The following is a 19,980-nucleotide window of genomic DNA, read 5'->3' as shown; positions in this document are numbered from 1 at the left end:
CATACGCCGCATGGTGTGATTTATAAACGTTCCTATAACCGCCCCTGGGAGGCAACCTTTTTCAGCGAATGAATTTGCAAGAACTTTTAGCCTACCCAGGTTTTTTCTTCTCAAAGATTGGTTTGGTTTGCCCTCTCGGTATCACATAGGCCTACAGTACAAGTAGCCTAGGCGCACATATGACGAACAGTGAACGCAATGGCTGTAAGCTTACTTCCCAAGAATAAAGTAACTTTAATCCAGACCAATAGAACACGGCAATAGGCATTGATGAACTAAGTCGAGGTAGCCCATTATTTTTTTTTCATTTTCAAGCGACTGTGTGACTTCACAGATCACGGCTGACAAATCCAGAATGGGCGCAGCACCATTCCCTCTCATTATAACGCATCATGCTTGATAGACAACATCGCCCACAATGGATGACACAGGGTGTATTTATACCGCCCCTCCCCTGCCTCCAACAGAGTGCTTATATGCTCGCCTTGGCGCTAAAAGGCTGGGAGCAGTGTTGCCAAATTGCCCCAGATTTCCAGGAAATCGGGCCCAATCTGGCAACGTTGGCTGGGAGAGACAGTAGAGATGTAACGTAGAGTCTGAACACGGGCAGGCACGTCTAGTTTGGGCTGTCATGGTCTGTTGTTTGGGAGTATGGAGCAAAATACTTAATTCAGCTTTGTGCCGGCTCGGTGATCTAGTGATTCAACTAGTGGTTTAACTCATGGATTGCAGGATCGACTGAGGGCAGATTAACGCACTTCTATATTGCATACCTTGCGCGATTTTTGTACGGATTGATGGACACTCCAGGTAGGCACACTGCTCCCCCAGGTTGTCAGCGGTCATGGTGTGTTTTGGTCATGTTAGTAGACTGTAACGTGCCCAGAAACCATCGTTAAATACCATTACTCCTGGCGATCTAAAAGCAGTGGCTTCGCACTTGTTGCAGGTACATTAATTAATTAATTAATTCACAAGGTGCTTCGCAAAAGTAACATTTCTGATTAGGAGAGTGCAATAGACGGAAGAGACGAGACACGAGACAATTTGCAAGTTATAGGGTGAAATGCTTTACGAGGGTGTTGAATGTTATATCCTACTACTCATGTCCAGCCTTCCTTCCATGGATGCAATATGGGAAAGTTATGGCAACATGTTTGGACTAGGAAAAACCCAAACCATAGCAGTGGGTTGCTGTGTGTAATTAATTTGACCGCTAAGCAACAGACGTTTTAAACTACCTGCTAGGGAGAGAAACCCTTACGGTAGACACAATGAGGTCAATCCTTTCTTAAGGCTGGCAGCAGGTGATCTCCAGGCCTATACAACACGCAACTCAACAGTGAACCCTGATGACTAGTTATTTATTATTGAACTATCAGTATTCAATACAAACTAATTTTCTATTTCATATAGATCTCAACCCAACACTGAATAGCTCAGTAAGTGTTATTGTTCCTAAACTTATTGTTTGTAAATCTATGATTGGTAAAAAAGGAAAAAACTCTGATAGGTTGTGGTGTTGGGATGAACGTCAAAAGAGTTCATAGGACACGCTGCTTGAATAGTAGCCCTTATATTTAATCCATATTGATACAACGATACTTACTTCATACAGGACAGGTAGTAGATATAATTATATAAATGGATACAACAAAAGTAAAACTGAATCTGCACTAATTTTGCATATTTTATCCAGTAGACTTCATATTCTCTTTCTATGTCCTGTTCAAACTGGACATACAAGTTATACATTTATACATTTAACATGAAAAATTAAATGTATAAACCCTGCTATTTAAAAATATGTTCTGTGGGGTCAGGCTATTTTCACACACAAACCTGACCATTAGATAATCAGATCCAAGTATGTAGGCACTGTAAATATGGTATAGTGTGCATTTCATTGATGCAATTAAAAAACAAGAATGACTATGAAAAACCATCATAGTTAATATCATTAGAGTGACAGAAGGAATGTCATATTTAGCACTCTGCTTTCTCTCGCATCAAACTGCCTCTCAACATCATCTTGGGGGATCAGGTCTAAATTATATTTACATTTCTCCATAATTGCAACACATGTATCAAAGGATAGGACAGCAACATAAGAAAACCGACATTGGTAAGAAAATGGTGTTAGTTACACACACACAAACACACTATTGAACATCCATGAAGGATTATGTTACATTCGTAGCGTTGCCCTTCTCATCTTGCAGACGAGCAGGGCAGATGGTGAATTATGGGACTCTCACCTCTAGTTGCAGTACTGGACTAACTAATGGATTGGTCGGGCTATAGTCTCCGGCTATAGCTGTTTCTACACTCTTGGTGCCTAAAGCTTTGGACCCTGCTCTTTTCTAGCATCACAAATGCATGCCTAAGGCTTTTTTTTTTTAACTTATTTTTTTACTGACCCTTAACCCCTGCTCATTATGTGTTAAAACAACAACACTATGGATGATGCAACAGATGCTCACTATGGTCCTGATAAAATAAATCACTGATTATTGTATTGTTTTCTTAATGAACAACAAATATATATAAATAATCCCTTATCTGACATAGTGGGACTATAATATATATATATATTTTGGATTAATGGGTGAATTTCTCATTTCAGCCTAGGTCTGCTACTTGGAGGGCCCCAGAGTTGAGTTGAGGTCTGTCTGCAATCTAATCAGGAGCCCCCGGGGGACCCCCCCCCCCCCCCCCCCCCACCCCACCCCCACCCCCCAGTGAGCTGCTGTGGGCACCGTTTCCTCTGCCTGCTCGCTTTTGCTTATTTAAAAAGAAAGTGCTGAGCAAAGTGGTTCCTGCAGACCAAAGCAGTTCCACCTAACCAAGGAATGTGTTTACTGCTGGCTGAAATACTTGGTGCTGGGTCCACGGTACCCAGTGATATCCAGGGCATGGTAAATGGTATGTCTTCCAGCAGATTGGCTAAATGGCTACAGAGAAACACACATCTTTGCGACTTATCTCCAAACTAGATGAATGCGTCACCGACCATCTGCCTCATAATTTTCTTGTTTCCTGACGATATCCTCATTGTTAATGCTGTCACAATTTGTATTCATTGTTTATACACTAAAAGAGCAGATGGTTAATGTCTTTCTGGAAGAGTGAACTGGTGTCATCTCCTTCTATTGCTCCACGCCTGCTTATGCGCTCTCCCTCTAACTGACCTAGGTGGAGATCTAAAATTGGCTCAAGGAATTTCCTAATTCAATCATACACATGTAGATTTGGATCTATGCTACACAATCAGCTAATGGATCCACCTTCTCTGTGTGCACAACACGACCTGATAGCAGATAACCCTGGTTTCACAGGAACATGGAAGTCCTGAGGAGGGAGGCTATGGATGTCTACTGTAGTGGTGCCTCGCTCAATGGAGTGTGGTTGCACCGACTTGTTCATGAGATATTACATTTCAATTTCATAGAAAACAGGAACTGTTGCCTCATGCAGCACTTCCAAGAGAGAAAGGCCCCTGGCTCCATGATTAGCCTTCTTGTACTGGGATGCCCTCCACTTTTATGGCCCTCCTTTTCCACACCCTTTATATCTGATCCTGCTGTACTTGTTTTCCTCCTTGTTTGTCTTCCAATGAAAGGGAAACACCGGTGAGCATGTGAAACCAGGAGATTGAACCGGTGACTCATCAAGGCCTTTATCTTACCTTTTATTTCCCCCTGGAGTGTGTCGAGTGCAGCGCTCAAATCACAACAGGACAGTGAGAAAGGATCAGGCAACTGTTAAGAAATCAATCAGCTATAAGATTAATCCTTTATGTTTTTCTTTTTGTAAAACCATGAAAGGAAAACTCTTCAATACTTTACTACTCCACGAGTCGGAAAAATCAATGAAGAGCGTACTTTAAAAGTGTGTTTTATAAAAATATGTTTTTATATCTGAACAAACAAAAAATGTTTGGCATGCAATGTCAATCCCCTCCGGAAGTGTTGGACACAGTGAACAGAGAAGTGATGACGGGGTGTATGATGTTAGCGCCGTTGAGGCTATGTCTCTGCAGGACCTTAGGATGATATTTAGCATCATGTGTTCATGACGCAGTAAAGGCATGTTATTATGCTAAATGACAGGGAGTCAAGCGGTGGACTTGTTGTGTAATGTTTTGAATGTTTTCTACTCATCCATATTGTTTTTCTCAAATGTTGAACATACAGATGTTTGTACTCAGTTGTAGTTGCACAAGGCTTTTATTGAATTGTGAATGGGAATCCATATTTTAGGTGTTTTGTATACTATTTGAAGATGACAATGTCATGGTAGTAATAATAATAATAATACAATATACTTAGATGTTTATGTGAGACGATTCAGGTAATCTTAGGTCCAGTAGTCCTGCTTTGTCATAGCCGGGTTTCTCAGGGGAGACGCGACTAGCCTTGGCCTGAAACCAGAACATGTAGGGGGACAGGGAACGGCTTGTTTCCTGTTTTATTAAGGAGATATTCAACCAAAGAAAACCAATTCAACCCAATGATGAATCTGGTATTTCAGAAGTCTACACAGTGTTGATTTAAAACCTTTGCAGACACTTTTTTCACTGCACTACTGATGGCCGAGATTGTCTTCGTCAAGAGAACAAAAATGGTATTATAACTTGGCATTTGTTCAATTTTTATGATAGTTTGGTTGCTAGTCATACTAGCTTGTTCTGCTCAGTGGAATGGGCTGGGAATTCAGCATGGGATAATTTCAGAGAAACATTGTGGCATCACTCGTAAAATTGCTTCACACATCTTAAAAACATATTTCTGAAACAAATCACATGGTTGCAAAAGTAGCAGCCACTTGCTCGCCTATTTTACAAATCCAACACAGGAAAATAACCCCCTCAAACGAACCATCGGTTGTTAGTGGATGGGCTGTAGGGATCGGGCCACATTCCTGTGTGATGATATCGACATGTTATTTTGCTAAATCATGTTGCTGGTTGTAGACTTTAAGGGCATTGTCGTCCTCCAAAGGTGACTCTACTCTGCATGTCTGTGTTACATGGCTCCAAGATTGGATATTTTTAGCAGATTTGCATGTTACCCTAAATAGGTGCTGTATCCCTTAAAAAACATGTGTGTGTCTCTCAGTAACCTAGCCTTATATTAGATGCTCATATCCTTTAGGTTGAGGAAGGCTAGCATTTACAGACTTCAAAACAAACAGATGGGAGCGTTCTGTGCCTGACTGGTTGTCTGTGATAAAAAGGGTCCTTCTGCCACATGTTTGGAGATTTCCCATTGAGTCTCTCTACTAAAGTTTGGTTGTACTCAAGGCATCTCCTGCGTGCGGGGGCAACATTCATCGAAAAATTGTATTTCAAAGAAATTCAACGAATCGATCAAAGTTGCATTGAATAGTACTAGTTAGATTTAAAGAAGAAAAAAAAGCACTTAAGGTGTGGCATTTCATCCCCCTTGATAACGGCCTAAAACATGCCAAATGATCTGCCATACAAATGTGGTTCACTTCTGTGGCTCCAAACTGTTTTTCAGACTCTTTGTCTGCCGTCCAGTATGAGCACGTAAGCAAATGCTTTGTTGTTGCTAGGATGGTTGCATTAGTGCTGTCAAACAACAAGCCAGGTCGCTGAATAGCTGACGGGTTGGCCCTATTTTTTAGGGAGGGAGAGAGAGACAGTGAGAGAGAGAAAGAGAGAGAGTGACAGAGGGATAGAGACAGAGAGAGAGAGAGACAGAGAGAGAGAGAGACATAGAGTGCTACAGATAGATGAGACTGACACAGGTGACAGTGGATTTGAAAACCCCTTGCAAGAGGCTTAGCTTGTGTCTGATCTATAAACTATAAAAGGTTGCTTTCTTTTCCTGAAGCAGAGTTCAAGGTCTGTACTTTTTTGTTGGTTATATATTGTGTTTCTGTCATTTGAATGCAAATAAATATAAACTTTGTTGGATTGATTTGAAGGATTTGCCAAGAACAACTAACTCATATAGAACAATGCCAAGTAGTCATTTTTACCATTTTCTGTTCATTACAATCCCCCTTGCATTCAACCAATTAAGAACATTTTAACCTTTCATGCTCAGATTGCAGTGTTTCATATAATGAGCAATATATAATATAATTCTTTGTGACTAAGTGTTATTTAAGAATTTTCGAAATTGCTACAGTCAAGGTTGTACATTCCTTATAATGCATGTAAAATAAAATACAGTATATTGTGTCATGCAAAGGCAGTCATGAGCTGTCTTCTCCTCTGGGTACTTTATTGATGTGATGCTAAGTTGTGCCAAACCTCCGTGTGAAACATGACACTAGGGGTTTTGGCCAATAAAACTGGTCATGAATATAGTTCACATTAAGCCCATCTGTTAGATACTTCAGTTGGAGTGCAAAGTATGGGTTTGGGAGGGGTATGTAATTATTGGATTGTCCAATGGCATTCAGAGCATATCTCACTTATGTAACAAAACATATTTCAAAGTCACACATCATATGCCAAATAGTAGTGTACAAAACATCGGGAAAATATTTGATCCTTCAGAGATAGATTTTTAGCTGTTTGTTTTAGGCTCTAAATATATTGGACACAATGTATTTTTTCCCATTAGAGATTCTCAATGGGGAAGTAAAATCCTTGAAAAAACGTATGTTACTGACCTCAGGGATTTGAAAAGGTTCTCAGGTTTTTGGCGGGAGATGGGGAAACACACAGCGTCTAATGGGGAAGCTTGCAGGCTCTTTCCTCCGAAACATCCTGATGGTATGGATGGCGACAACACCTTACGCTCTCTCTCTCTCCCTGTGTTTCCCCCTCAGCTACCTGGCAGACCAGTGCTGGAATGGCGGCTGCATCTACCTGATCATGCTCCGGCGAATCAAAAGAAAGGCCCCTCCCCCGCCTTGCAATGGCAACGGCGACACTAATGGTACGGCCGTCACGGCAAGCAGGGAGGTCTGCCGCTCAGAGGAACAGCGGACCGGGGACTGCAGCTTTGAGACACCTGGCAGTCCAGCTCAAAACGGCAAACGGACGCGCAAGTTTGGTGTGGTTTCCCGCTCGTCCTCGAACAGAGACAGCAAGGACAGCATAGACAGTCGGGACTCTGAACTTGAGAATGGATACCACAGTCCGTGCCTTCCTGCGGTCCCCGGCCCCCTGGATAAGGATAATGAGGAGGCCCCTTCAGAAGATCGGCCAAGGGACGAACGAGCCAACACGTTACCTCATGCTAAAGGGGCCCCAAGTCATCCGCAAAACGGAGGGACAGCCACCCTACCAACACGGTACAGACTTCTGGAACGCAAGACGGGCTCTGTCAGCAGCGAGGCGTCAAGCCAGGTAGGACTATGGTCAGCTGTGTATAAAATGTGTTTTTCTGTTAGAATAACCCATCTGGCTCTCCTATTAAGAGAGATAACTCAGCTCTCTCATTAAATGATATTGAAATTCCGTTTGGATATTATTGAAAATACAGCATGTGTGCAGGGCCGTCGATAAGGGGTGAAAGGTGATGACGATTCTAGGGGCCCACAGCCCAGGGGGGGCCCACAAAAAAAAAAAAAAAAAAAAAAATTCTTTTATTTTACTACCAGCCCATAGTACTACCATAGCGCCCCCCCCCCCGTCAACAATTCAGCGCAGGGGGGCCCATCAGTAAATCTTGTCTAGGGGCCCAGGAATCGTAGCAACGGCCCTGCATGTGTGGATTTGTTAAATGGTTTGAACGAAGGTAAACGGTTGAAAAATGATTGAGTTACGATGTCTTCAGAAATAGGATTGTCAGAATGGGCAGACGTCTTCAATGAAAACAGCTGAAAACGAAGCCGGTATGAAACTAAAACTGTGATCTGAAGAAAGTTTAAATGATATCAAAATTCCGTTTAGATATTATTGAGTGGGTCGATTTGTTAAATGGTTTGAACGAAGATGGCTCCGCCATCCTCCCATTGACTCCCATGTTAAAAAAAAAGATAGTATTTTAAAAGTAGAGTATCTTAAAAAGTATAAAATATTAATAAAATCTGAAAAGAAGGGCGCGATTCCAAGCTATTCTGAACATTTTAAAATTTGAATGGATTCTCTAGGTGAAAAATTGAGAAAGGAGATGGGTCCCAAAGTTTGGAGAGAATAATAAAGAAAGAAAGAAAGAAAGAATAAAACTTATGAAGAACAATAGTTGATCGCTGCATGCAGCACTCACCTAATAAAGATTTCAATATCTAGAGTGTGAATGCTACAGCATTTACACTAATAAAACTTATGAAGAACAATAGTTGATCGCTGCATGCAGCACTCACCTAATAAAGATTTCAATATCTAGAGTGTGAATGCTACAGCATTTACACTAATAAAACTTATGAAGAACAATAGTTGAGCGCTGCATGTAGCACTGACCTAACTAATAAATGATTAACTATATATGTCTCTACAAATTGACAATGCATAATAGCGTCATATTTTGGGGGATTAAGATTCTATATACCCTTTTGCATTACTTGATATTTACAGAAACTATCTTTTGGCATAGAAATTGATTGACTGCATTTATGTACATTTATTTGTGTGTTTGTAATAGAAAAAAATAGCAGTTGAAATAGTCACTTTTATGAACCTTCAATCTGATAAAGAGGATTCCTGAGGCTGTGAGACACGGGACACAAGGGAGGCTCAACGGCATACTTCTATAACGTTCAGAGAACGTTATAGGAGTCAAAGGTCAACACAATACTTTGATGCTTCTTTATTTAGCCTATTTCGTCATACAAGGGAGAGTAAAGATGATAAATGCTGCCACACCCCCTTCCTTAATAGCATGCTCAGAACACTCACGGCAAAAAAATCTTCTTTGTTTTAGCAATAAGGCCACACAAACACACAGACAGACAGACAGACAGACAGACAGACAGACAGACAGACAGACAGACAGACAGACAGACAGACAGACAGACAGACAGACAGACACACAGACACACAGACAGACAGACAGACAGACAGACAGACAGACAGACAGACAGACAGACAGACAGACACACACACACACCCAGACGAAAAACAAACACGTACTACAAACATGAGATAAATCAGGTGCTATCTCTCTTTTTATGGCTAGATATTGTTAAACAGGCCGCAAAAAGTTTGACATGTGGCACAAATTTTACATAAAAGTCTATGGGATATAATACCGCAGCCAACATCTAACCGTATGTATTTCTGGACAGGTAACATTAATAGTTGTAAATGGTATTTGATCGATTTCCATTTGTTTGTGGTATGTTGTGCCACAAACAATGTGCTAAATAGACAATATTTTAATTATGACTTTATTATTTTTATTATTTTATTATTTTGAAAATGGTTAACTCTGACAAATCTGACATCACTCAATGCTTTGGGCCTCCCACACATCCACTATGTTTCCACAATGACTTTAGTGTAGCGAAACCCTTTGAAATAACCTTTCTTGGCTGACCCAGGAGGGTTCAGCGGCCTTCTCCTCCAGCGTTGAGCCCTGCTGGGTCTTTCCTGTAATTTAATACTTTTGATGTGAAACTATTAGCATCATAAAGCATTTGACACTCCTTCTGTCCATTTGAGCACTATTGTGGCCAGAGAGAGCTCATTAATCAATTGTGTATATATTTTAAATGCATTGGAAATATATTTTGTATTATTCTGATGTAAATCTGTGCACACATACACAGGAAATAATATGCATGTGCTTATTCATAAATCAAGAATTATGGAGTTATTAAGGAGTGCTATGAGGAAAACATTTACCAACCCAAAAGCTAAAAACCCTGTCACGTGTTACAATGCTTAGAGTTAGGGTGAGGGTTATCGATTTCAATTATTCAATTATTGTTAATTCATGTTTTCACTCTCATAGGCTCTGGTGTGAGTTCTCATCATGCCTCAAGTACCAAGCCTAAGCTAACATCTCAGTGTACCTTTTTTGTTGTTCATTTTACTTCCACCTCTTGCAGCCAAGAGAGGGGGGCCACATCTGGAAGATGCACCTGGTGAAGAGCCAGGAGGGGCTGGGGATCCAGATCACGGGGGGACGCGGCTCCAGGCGCTCCCCTCACGGTATCATCATCGCCCACGTGGAGGATGGGGGGACGATCCAGAGGTACCACACACAGACCACACACGCCCTGGCCCTCACCGTGAAGGCTCAATCCTTACTTAGCCACGGTTGAAAAAGAGACGCCGGTTTGCATGCGTTTTCTACAGCATGCAAATGCAGCTAATTTATTTGAAATAATTCCAGTGCAATATCCAATATGAATAGCCCCACACGTTTGTCAAACATTGAGTCTGTGTGTTCCCATGTTTGTGTCGGTGCTTTGAATTAAAACAGTGATTTCGTGTCTATCATAATTATTGTTTACATAATTATATTTATGTATTATAATATTATTATTACAATTATAATTACTAGTGCAGTGCCGATTGCTTGGCCTCTTGTATTGATGTGTGCAGCTTTCTCGAGGACCGCTAATCAAAACAACTTCATGCTCAACACTTCACTTCCTTGGGTTCCATGCAAACCCCTGACAAGTGTCAGGTTGAATGAACGGTTGTCAAGAAACTCAAGGACCTACGGACACTCCACTAATGATATAACAGTGGTATATCCAGCATCCATGTACAGTGACCAAGTGAACTGCACATATTTAACCGCGGCTTGTGAGTTCCGGTTGCTGACGTAGTTGAAGAAACAGTTGAGCCTTGAAGCCCCGCCCCCCTGAAGCCCCGCCCACTCGCTGTGCAGAGCGCTGCTTGCTGTTTTGTTCAAAGTTTAGAACGGGACGAACGTGTATTGAGTCAGAACAGTCTCATTATTAATGAATGCACAGAGAAGGATTCACAAATGTATTTTGTGATTTATATATAAATTACTCTCTTCTCACAAATACAATCAATGCACACACAAATGGATATCGGCATGTATAAATGTAAAATAAATCCATAAACAAAAATAAGTTTCACAAACATATTTCTGATCCACACACAAATATGTATTGTTTTAAATAAAGGTAATATAAATCCATAAATATATTAATTTAAAAAAGATTTGCAATTTTCATCAAAAATGTATTTGGATGTTGTTACATTTATGTACAAACTGTTAAACTTGAATTTACAAGACGCTTTTCATTTGTGAGCTTGTTTGCATTTGTGTGTGAAACTGTCTGCATTTATGTGTGGATTTTTGAGACTCTCCTGACGTCGCTAGATTCACAAATGCATTTTTTTCAACAAGGAAGTCTCTGTAGCCAATCAGATGCCTCCCTCGTTTTCAGTCAACCACATGACTGCTGTGACTGGGTTTTTACGTCGGTGCCGTTTACTACTTTAACGGCAACGATAATCCCAAAACCCAGTCGAAATTAGATGGAAAAAGTGTCGTGACGCAGCATTTACTTCTTCACCACCTAGAGATTGTTATGTACGATCATTCAAAAAACCATGTTCTTTCCGATAGAGTAGACATTTGACAGAGAACCGGGAGGCTCGGAGGCTGGACTCAGAGGTCGGAACTGCAGCCATGTGATTGGCTGAAAACGAGGGAGGCATCTGATTGGCTACAGAGAGTTCCTTGTTGAAAAAAATGCATTTGTGAATCTAGCGACGTCAGGAGAGTCTCAAAAATCCACACATAAATGCAGACAGTTTCACACACAAATGCAAACAAGCTCACAAATGAAAAGCGTCTTGTAAATTCAAGTTTAACAGTTTGTACATAAATGTAACAACATCCAAATAAATTTTTGATGAAAATTGCAAATCTTTTTTAAATTAATATATTTATGGATTTATATTACCTTTATTTAAAACAAGACATATTTGTGTGTGGATCAGAAATATGTTTGTGAAACTTATTTTTGTTTATGGATTTATTTTACATTTATACATGCCGATATCCATTTGTGTGTGCATTGAAATGTATTTGTGAGAAGAGAGTAATTTATCTATAAATCACAAAATACATTTGTGAATCCTTCTCTGTGCATTCATTAATAATGAGACTGTTCTGACTCCATAAACGTGACCTGTGTCAAAATAAGTTCAAAACTGCACTTCCTCGGGTCCCCAGCGATACACACGCCAAATGTCAAGTAGATCAAATGAACAGTTCTAGAGATATGCAAAGGACATACATCCATGGAGATTCCTCGCTTTATAGGTCAATTTTATTATAATTGATGTATATGTATGTAGGGTTAGGGTTAGGGTTAGGGTTAGGGTCAGTATAACTCATAGTCTTTGTTGTAGAACATGCAGACGCAGAATCCCAGGACATTTATGCTAATCGTTGGTGTTTTTGTTCTCAGGGACGGCCGCCTGCGAATCGGTGACGAGCTGTTGATGATAAACGGCAAATCCCTGGTGGGCCTTTCTCACCAGGAGGCGGTGTCCATCCTCCGCTCCGCAGCCGGCCTTGTACAGCTCGTGGTCGCCAGCAGGGTGGGCAAACACACAGCACCACATCACTATAATAATAATAATAATACATTTAATTTAGAGGCGCCTTTCAAGACACCCAAGGTCACCTAGGGTAGGTCATACACTATGACCTACACCCCTCACCCTATCCCTATCCCCTAACCCCTTACCCTACCCCTAACCCCCTTACCCTACCCCTAGCCCCTCACCCTATCCCTAACCCCTCACCCTATCCCTAACCCCTAACCCCTCACCCTATCCCTAACCCCTCACCCTATCCCTAACCCCTAACCCCTCACCCTATCCCCTAACCTCACCCTATCCCTAACCCCTCACCCTATCCCCTAACCCCTTACCCTACCCCTAACCCCTAACCCCCTTACCCTACCCCTAGCCCCTCACCCTATCCCTAACCCCTAACCCTATCCCTATCCCCTAACCCCTCACCCTATCCCTAACCCCTCACCCTATCCCTAACCCCTAACCCCTCACCCTATCCCCTAACCTCACCCTATCCCTAACCCATCACCCTATCCCCTAACCCCTCACCCTATCCCCTAACCCCTCACCCTACCCTATCCCCTAACCCCTATCCCTATCCCCTAACCCCTCACCCTATCCCTAACCCCTAACCTCTATCCCTATCCCCTAACCCCTCACCCTATCCCTAACCCCTCACCCTATCCCCTAACCCCTAGCCCTATCCCTAACCCCTCACCCTATCCCTAACCCCTCACCCCTCACCCTAACCCCTCACCCTATCCCTAACCCCTAACCCCTCACCCTATCCCTAACCCCTCACCCTATCCCTAACCCCTCACCCTATCCCTAACCCCTCACCCTATCCCCTAACCCCTAGCCCTATCCCTAACCCCTAACCCTATCCCTATCCCCTAACCCCTCACCCTATCCCTAACCCCTCACCCTATCCCTAACCCCTAGCCCTATCCCTAACCCCTCAGCCCTATCCCCTAACCCCTAACCCTATCCCTATCCCCTAACCCCTCACCCTATCCCTAACCCCTCACCCTATCCCCTAACCCCTAGCCCTATCCCTAACCCCTCACCCTATCCCCTAACCCCTAGCCCTATCCCTAACCCCTCACCCTATCCCTAACCCCTCACCCCTCACCCTATCCCTAACCCCTCACCCTATCCCCTAACCCCTAACCCTATCCCCTAACACCTCACCCTATCCCTAACTCCTCACCCTATCCCTAACCCCTCACCCTATCCCCTAACCCCTAGCCCTATCCCTAACCCCTCACCCTATCCCTAACCCCTCACCCCTCACCCTAACCCCTCACCCTATCCCCTAACCCCTCACCCTATCCCCTAACCCCTCACCCTATCCCCTTTCTCCTCCCCTGCCTGTCTGCACAGTCCTCAGACCATTGATTCACATAATTTCTAAACCTGTAAGCGTCTGAGACTGTGATTAAGGACTTTAAAAATACATTTGACTTGACTTGACTTGGTACTGTAAGAAAGATTTAACAGCTTTCATTGTCGACTGCTGTTCCTTTCTGTCTACTGTATCAGTGTTTAGTGTAATAGATGCTTACCTGAGGTGGCATACACTATCATTAACAAAATAGATAAACAAAGTGCGTTTGGGGAACTCCAAAGTAAATGCTGAGCAGCTTAAGTTCTGTTTGTGTATCACATCTTTTCCTTTTTTGCTTTCCAAGTGTTCTCAAGCTGATATACTTGGTAATGTGATGTCTCGGATGGTGTGTTATTAAGAAGTAGTAATCTAAACCAAGGGCGGTATCCTTTAACATCTAGCCCGGTTTGGTGCACAGACCAGAAGTTCAATACACTTTCATAGCAAATTCCGAGCACATGTTTCACTGAGCCAGGCAGTGAAAAAACCATAACAGAATCTGAAAAGTTGTTCCAATGAAATATTTAGAAAAATATGTTTATTTATTCATCGTGTTAACAATATCTGTAATTGGAGAGGAAAGAATAGTAAAACTGTAAACGGCTGGAGCCAATAAATATATTCGCTCAAGGTGATATATTACTTTGGATAGTATGAGAAATGATTGTATATGTCCCTACGTTACTGCTACCTAAGAGCTTTGTCCACAGGAGAGCTGTTCCTCGCTGCATCTTTCCCTGCTCTCCTTGACCCAGTGTACCATCTGAAAAATTGAAAAGGCTGCCTCTTAACAAGCTTGTGAGGGGGAGGGGGGAGGCGAGGGGCCCTGGCTTTCACAACATGGATAAAAACACCCAACATGCGTTGTGCCGGTTCACACGTAGATCGCGTGTAGGGAGGTGCTGGAATGAAAAGATTCACGATGAAGAAGAACATTTCTCACCAAAGTCTACACATTGGCATAGGGAGAGTTGGTTCTGCCCCCTAAACAGGCACTCCCAACCTAACAAGACCCGGCACGTTTTATCTTCTCACCCATCATCTAATCCTCACTGACAGACAACCCCCCCCCACACACACACACAAACACACACATTCATCTGCCCTCTCTTCCACTACCGGTCCTCTGCCATCCAATGGTTCTCATCCGTGCTTCACGCTCTCTCTGCACATTTCCAGGAGGAGTCGGAGGTGGACTTCCAGCGCTACCCGTCCACCAGCCTCCCAGACCTGCTGAGCACCTGCAGCGCCTCGCCCCCTCCCCAGGCCCTGCTGGCGGGCAGCGTGGCCATCGTGGCCTCCCACTCCTCCTCCTCCCTGAGCGAGGAGGGAGCAGGCCTCTCCCTGCCTGCCCACGACCCGGTGAGTACAGACTCCTCTGCCTCTCGTCTCCTGTGTTGTTCTACCCGCCTCTGGTAGACCCACACTGGGGGGTTGTTACGAGTGTGTCTCCTCTCCTCTTCACTTCGTCAGCTTCCGGCCTCGTTGTTGTCCACTGAATGCACGTGCCGGTTATAGTTGAATTATTTAGTGATTGGATTTCTTCTGTACATACTGTACATCACTGGATACTAGTGCTTGACTTATTTCCATTTGACTCATGATGACGTCATTTGGGAGGTCTGGTGGATGGAGGTGAATGTCATCTGTAGCCACTGTAGCCACTTATAAATAAGAAAAGGAAGCTGATATATTGACCATATGATTAAACACCACCCAAGCTGACCTGCCTGCCACCGACCCAGCTCGGGGAGGGGTGGAGAGCAGTGGATGCACTGGCTCTAGCACCAAAACACAACAACAACAACTCACAAAGATACCAATTGACAATGCATTGATAATATTTGGTGACTCCCAGGAAACTGTGGTGTGAAGCCAGCATGTGTAATTATGTCCATCACCATAGGATCTGTCATGATTGTTTTCCTGTCTGAGAGCCAATGTGGGATGGGAATGTTTTTTATCTTTCTAGTTTCCTGTTCTAGGACACACACATACGCTTCTCCGCACACACACAAAAACTCATGCACGCACACACAGACTGCAGAAGAGGAAAGGAGGGGTAGGGATTACCAAGAGATAAACCCAAGGGATGTAGACCCACCTTGTCTTTTTAAAGTCTAAAAATGTTGGTATGCACATGGTACTCATAACACGCCTGAAGCTAAATGGTTCGTTTTCGGAGCTTGAATGTATGCCGCACATACCAATATATCTCCCTGATACAATCATAGAGAAGTGTTTAAGTAACATTAAGACACAAATCCAACCATTCAGAAGTCTGATGTGAAGGCTGCTGAAATGTGTGTAAAGGGGATAGCTCACTCTCTTGCTCATCCTCAACGGATGAGAGAGAATCTCATCTCAATACAGCCAAGTCTGTATTAAGAGATCACATGGGTTGTTTATGCTGTTATGGATTTGATTTGAAGAAGAAAAGCTAATTCAGGTTGTCGTTTTTAGCACAGATTGGTAGTAACCTCCTCCCAGAAGATTTTTGTAACCTTCTAGGTCCATGAGAGGGTTTAAATGTAGCCAAAGCCTGGGGCTTACCAGAACGGCCAAAGGTGTCACACTGGGCGCTAAGCAGCTGCACTTGATTAAGTGCCTATCAAAATATCACTAGACAAGACAGCTTCCCTGGAGGGTGGATTAAAGTGTGTCTTGTTCATGCCCTTCAGATAAAATATATCTAATCAGCCAGGATGAACTTTGTGAATGATGAGGTTCGATTAGGTTAAATGATCCAGGATGCTGTTTTCTAGAATGGTTCCGCATTGGAAAGGCGGGAGCTGGAACTCATAGCACAGATGCTGTACTTCTAAAGCGCATTATCTAAGCACGTTGTACTTCGATATTCCACACTGAAATATTTTAAGAGAGCTGGATTACGTGCTGTTTTATACAGTATATGAGTGTCATTGACAATGTGTTGGACAGCATACCATGTGGCTCTGGCCGTCTCCTCATGGGAGCCATTAGAAAGGGCTCAAGAATCACCAAAAACTAGATGTGGCCTCGTTTGGTTTCAGGGACCAAGTGTATACCACAGATTTGTTATAATGCAACCATGAGGTGGTTGATGTTCCTTTTAAACAAATTAGATGTTCACAAGAGATAAGTAAGGACATTACAAGCTTATAAGCTCATTGACAAGACATCAGTTGAAAAAAGCTCTGGCTGTTTCCCTTTCTTCACTTTCCTCACAGAAAAAGAGGAAAGAGAGACAAGACAATCAGCAGAGAATAGTGAATTGTTATTCCATGTTTGGATGGTTAAGGCAAACAAAGTGGGTGATCAAAGCATCCTTACCCTGAAGGGGCTCTTCAAGCCTCTTAATAATAGTAAAAAGCCCCCCCAACTCCCACTTCCCTCACCGCCCTCCCCCTGTCTGTCTCCCCAGCAACGCCTGGACGACCTCATTAGTAGCTCAGTCCAACACCATCACAAGGGAGAAGGAACGGGCGTCCATTGAGAAAGATTCGCCAAGCCACAGGCGTATTTTGTTCCTGAATCATTGCGTTGTTTATAGACGAGCAACATTTCTCTCAATTACTCACTGAAGCCAATGCAGTGCAAACTTTTGTCCTCAGCGTCTAAGATATACTTTGAAGTAGACTTCACTGCAATGCATGCTATTCTATAGCATGAAATTGAATAGCAATTCACACGACACGCACATACTTCTTACTGTTGCTCCTAGTTTCCCTCCTGTGTCCTCATCCTTTTGAGTTCCTTTGAACTCAAAATGCTTCTGAAAGCTTTGTGCCCAAGTGGCCCTGAATGAACTTCTCATGGGTAATCGTGTTCAGGGCAGTTCAAAGTTATATTCAGTTTGTTTCTTAACCCAGATTTTGGTGACATTCTTGTTGCGTCTGTTATGCTCCTCGTATCTGCTCATCAGGGGCCGTATTACAGACACTTCCTATCTTAAGTCCTAAATTAAGATAGGAGAAGTGGAGATAGGATTTTTCTCAATTTGGTATTTCAGAAACATATCCTATCTTAATTTAGGAATCCTATCTTATCTCAGGTTAAGATATCCTAAGTAGGCGATCTAGCATCGACATTCAGCTTTTATGTCTGTTACCTAGCAACTGATGAAACTTGTTGTCGGATCACGTCACTTCACAACTGACAGCTGTCATAATCCTAAAATATCCGAAGACAACTGCTAACTATGGATGGGATTGGGAAAAAACAACGTTGTGCCGAAAATTTTAAAGCGGACGAAATAGAAAAGTTGGTGAGTTTAGTAGAAAGCTCAAAGGAAATATTGTTTGGGAAATTTTGTATGAGTCTGACCAAAGAAAAGAAAGACCAAGAATGGCTGAAAATAGCTGAAAAGGTGAGCACCGTATCAGGGATCAGTAGAAACGTTGAAAACGTCAAGAAAAAAATTATCACACTGACATTACATGACATGACATTGCAGAAAAAATCCTAACTTCTCATCCTGACTTAAGTTAGGGACTCAAAGATTGGAAAAATCCTAACTTCCTATTACAGAAGCAGTCCCTAACCTGTTGGCCGTTTCCTATCTTATCTTTTGCCTCCTATCTTATCTTAACTTAGGTAATCCTAACTGCTCTGTAAATCAGATTTTCGATCTGCAATCGTCAGTTTCTGCACTCAGAATGTGCATGTGATTGATAGAACGAGTTACTTTAACATTAACAGAGACTGTTGATAAAGGATCTTTGTTAATAACGGCAAGATAGTTGCACTAGTACGATGTCATGGCGGGGTATTGATACAGGGAACAAGAGAAGGAGTTATAAAGTAGTAAAGTAATTCTTCCACCAAATTCAAAATGTAATGTCTTTTTTCAGGCGATGAAATTAAATTAAAATATGGTCAGGAGAATTTAAGAAATCATTACGCGGCCTCGGTAGCCTTTCAGACATCACGTTTCTGTTGTGTTGATCCTCGTCTTCATTGTCAAGCAGACCTACTAGCAGTGCTGCTGCCATTTTTTTCAGTTATTGACAGTTATTTTGAATTTAGGACAGGGTGTATGGCCACCTAACTTAGGGATCCTAACTTAAGAAATTCCTAACTTAGAATAGTTCTGTAATGGATAAATTCCTATCTTAAGATAAGATAGGATTTCTTCCTAAGTTAAGTTAGGAAACCTCCTTCTGTAATACCAAAACCCCTAAATGCCTTCCTATCTCAAGATAGGATAGGATTTCAGAGTTAGGAAGTTTCTGTAATGAGGCCCCAGGTCCTAATAGGCTGTCTTTTGACAGCTCTTTTACATGTGTTAACCTCAAGCACTAGGGAAGGTTATTTCGCAGTGTCTCTTTTTTGTATCCTGATCACTTTGTTGTCAGGGGCCATTTCTTTGTAGAAGGCCACACAGTTGGTCTGAACGTTCTTGCACGTTTTAACAGAGGGTCAGTGGACTGAGATGGAGTGGAGTGGCAAATCCTGGGCAACCTGGTAGTCCCAGCTAGTAAAGCATTGCAGTATCTTGTCAGGTCCTGGACCAAGACTACAGAGTTTGATAGGATGGAATACACTGATTTCAGGGGAGGCCCGGTGGCTCAGCGGGTAGAGGCTGTACCATTAAGGCCCTGTCCTTACGGCAGCGACCCGGGTGCGATTCCTGCCCGTGGTCCTTTGCTGAATGTCCTTCCCTCTCTTGCCCGTACCTTCTTTTCTATCTCACTCTGTCAAAATGCATGAAAATGCTAAAATAAATCATGCATTTTTATTTTCAATATATTTACTTTTAAAGAAAAATGTATTTTGAATTGTGGTGGTTCCCCCAGACGGAGCTGGATAAGCCTGAGGGAGGCCGTGGGGAGTCCCCGAAAGTATGTGGACGCAGCTCCTCACCCATGAAGTTCTGTGGCTGGTCCCAAGGTGAGGAAACACACACACACGCATGTATGCACGCACACGTGCACGCACACACACGTAAACGCATGCATATACACGCACACACACACACACACGCACGCACGCACGCACACACACACACACACACACACACACACGGGATTATCCTTTAAGGATACTTCAGTGTGTCATGTTACGCCATGCATGTAGCATTCTTTGTACTTGCCTTGTGGGAATGGAGTGTTGCATTACAAGATACATAAATCATTGTTTATATTTTGGGGTTTGTTTCATTACCAAA

The 19,980-nt window shown here is 42.6% G+C and overlaps 1 protein-coding gene across 2 annotated transcripts in view; it reads left to right on the top strand.

Moving 5' to 3' along the window:
- Nucleotides 1-19,980, top strand: part of pdzd2 (PDZ domain containing 2) — a 54,938-nt gene that overhangs the window by 13,162 nt on the left and 21,796 nt on the right. Inside the window, exons 1-6 of one of the 2 annotated variants that reach the window (XM_056591685.1) lie at nt 515-810; nt 6,811-7,333; nt 9,979-10,124; nt 12,334-12,466; nt 15,012-15,194; nt 19,610-19,703. In XM_056591685.1, coding sequence (XP_056447660.1) covers nt 6,857-7,333; nt 9,979-10,124; nt 12,334-12,466; nt 15,012-15,194; nt 19,610-19,703 — 1,033 coding nt within the window. In that variant the 5' untranslated portion in view covers nt 515-810; nt 6,811-6,856. Of the gene's footprint in view, nt 1-514; nt 811-6,810; nt 7,334-9,978; nt 10,125-12,333; nt 12,467-15,011; nt 15,195-19,609; nt 19,704-19,980 lie in introns of those variants that run through there. The other variant, XM_056591684.1, reaches the window with a different exon arrangement.

This window comes from Gadus chalcogrammus, chromosome 6 (genome assembly GCF_026213295.1).
Source record: "Gadus chalcogrammus isolate NIFS_2021 chromosome 6, NIFS_Gcha_1.0, whole genome shotgun sequence".
NCBI lineage: Eukaryota > Metazoa > Chordata > Actinopteri > Gadiformes > Gadidae > Gadus > Gadus chalcogrammus.
This window is presented reverse-complemented; position numbering and strand designations above follow the sequence as displayed.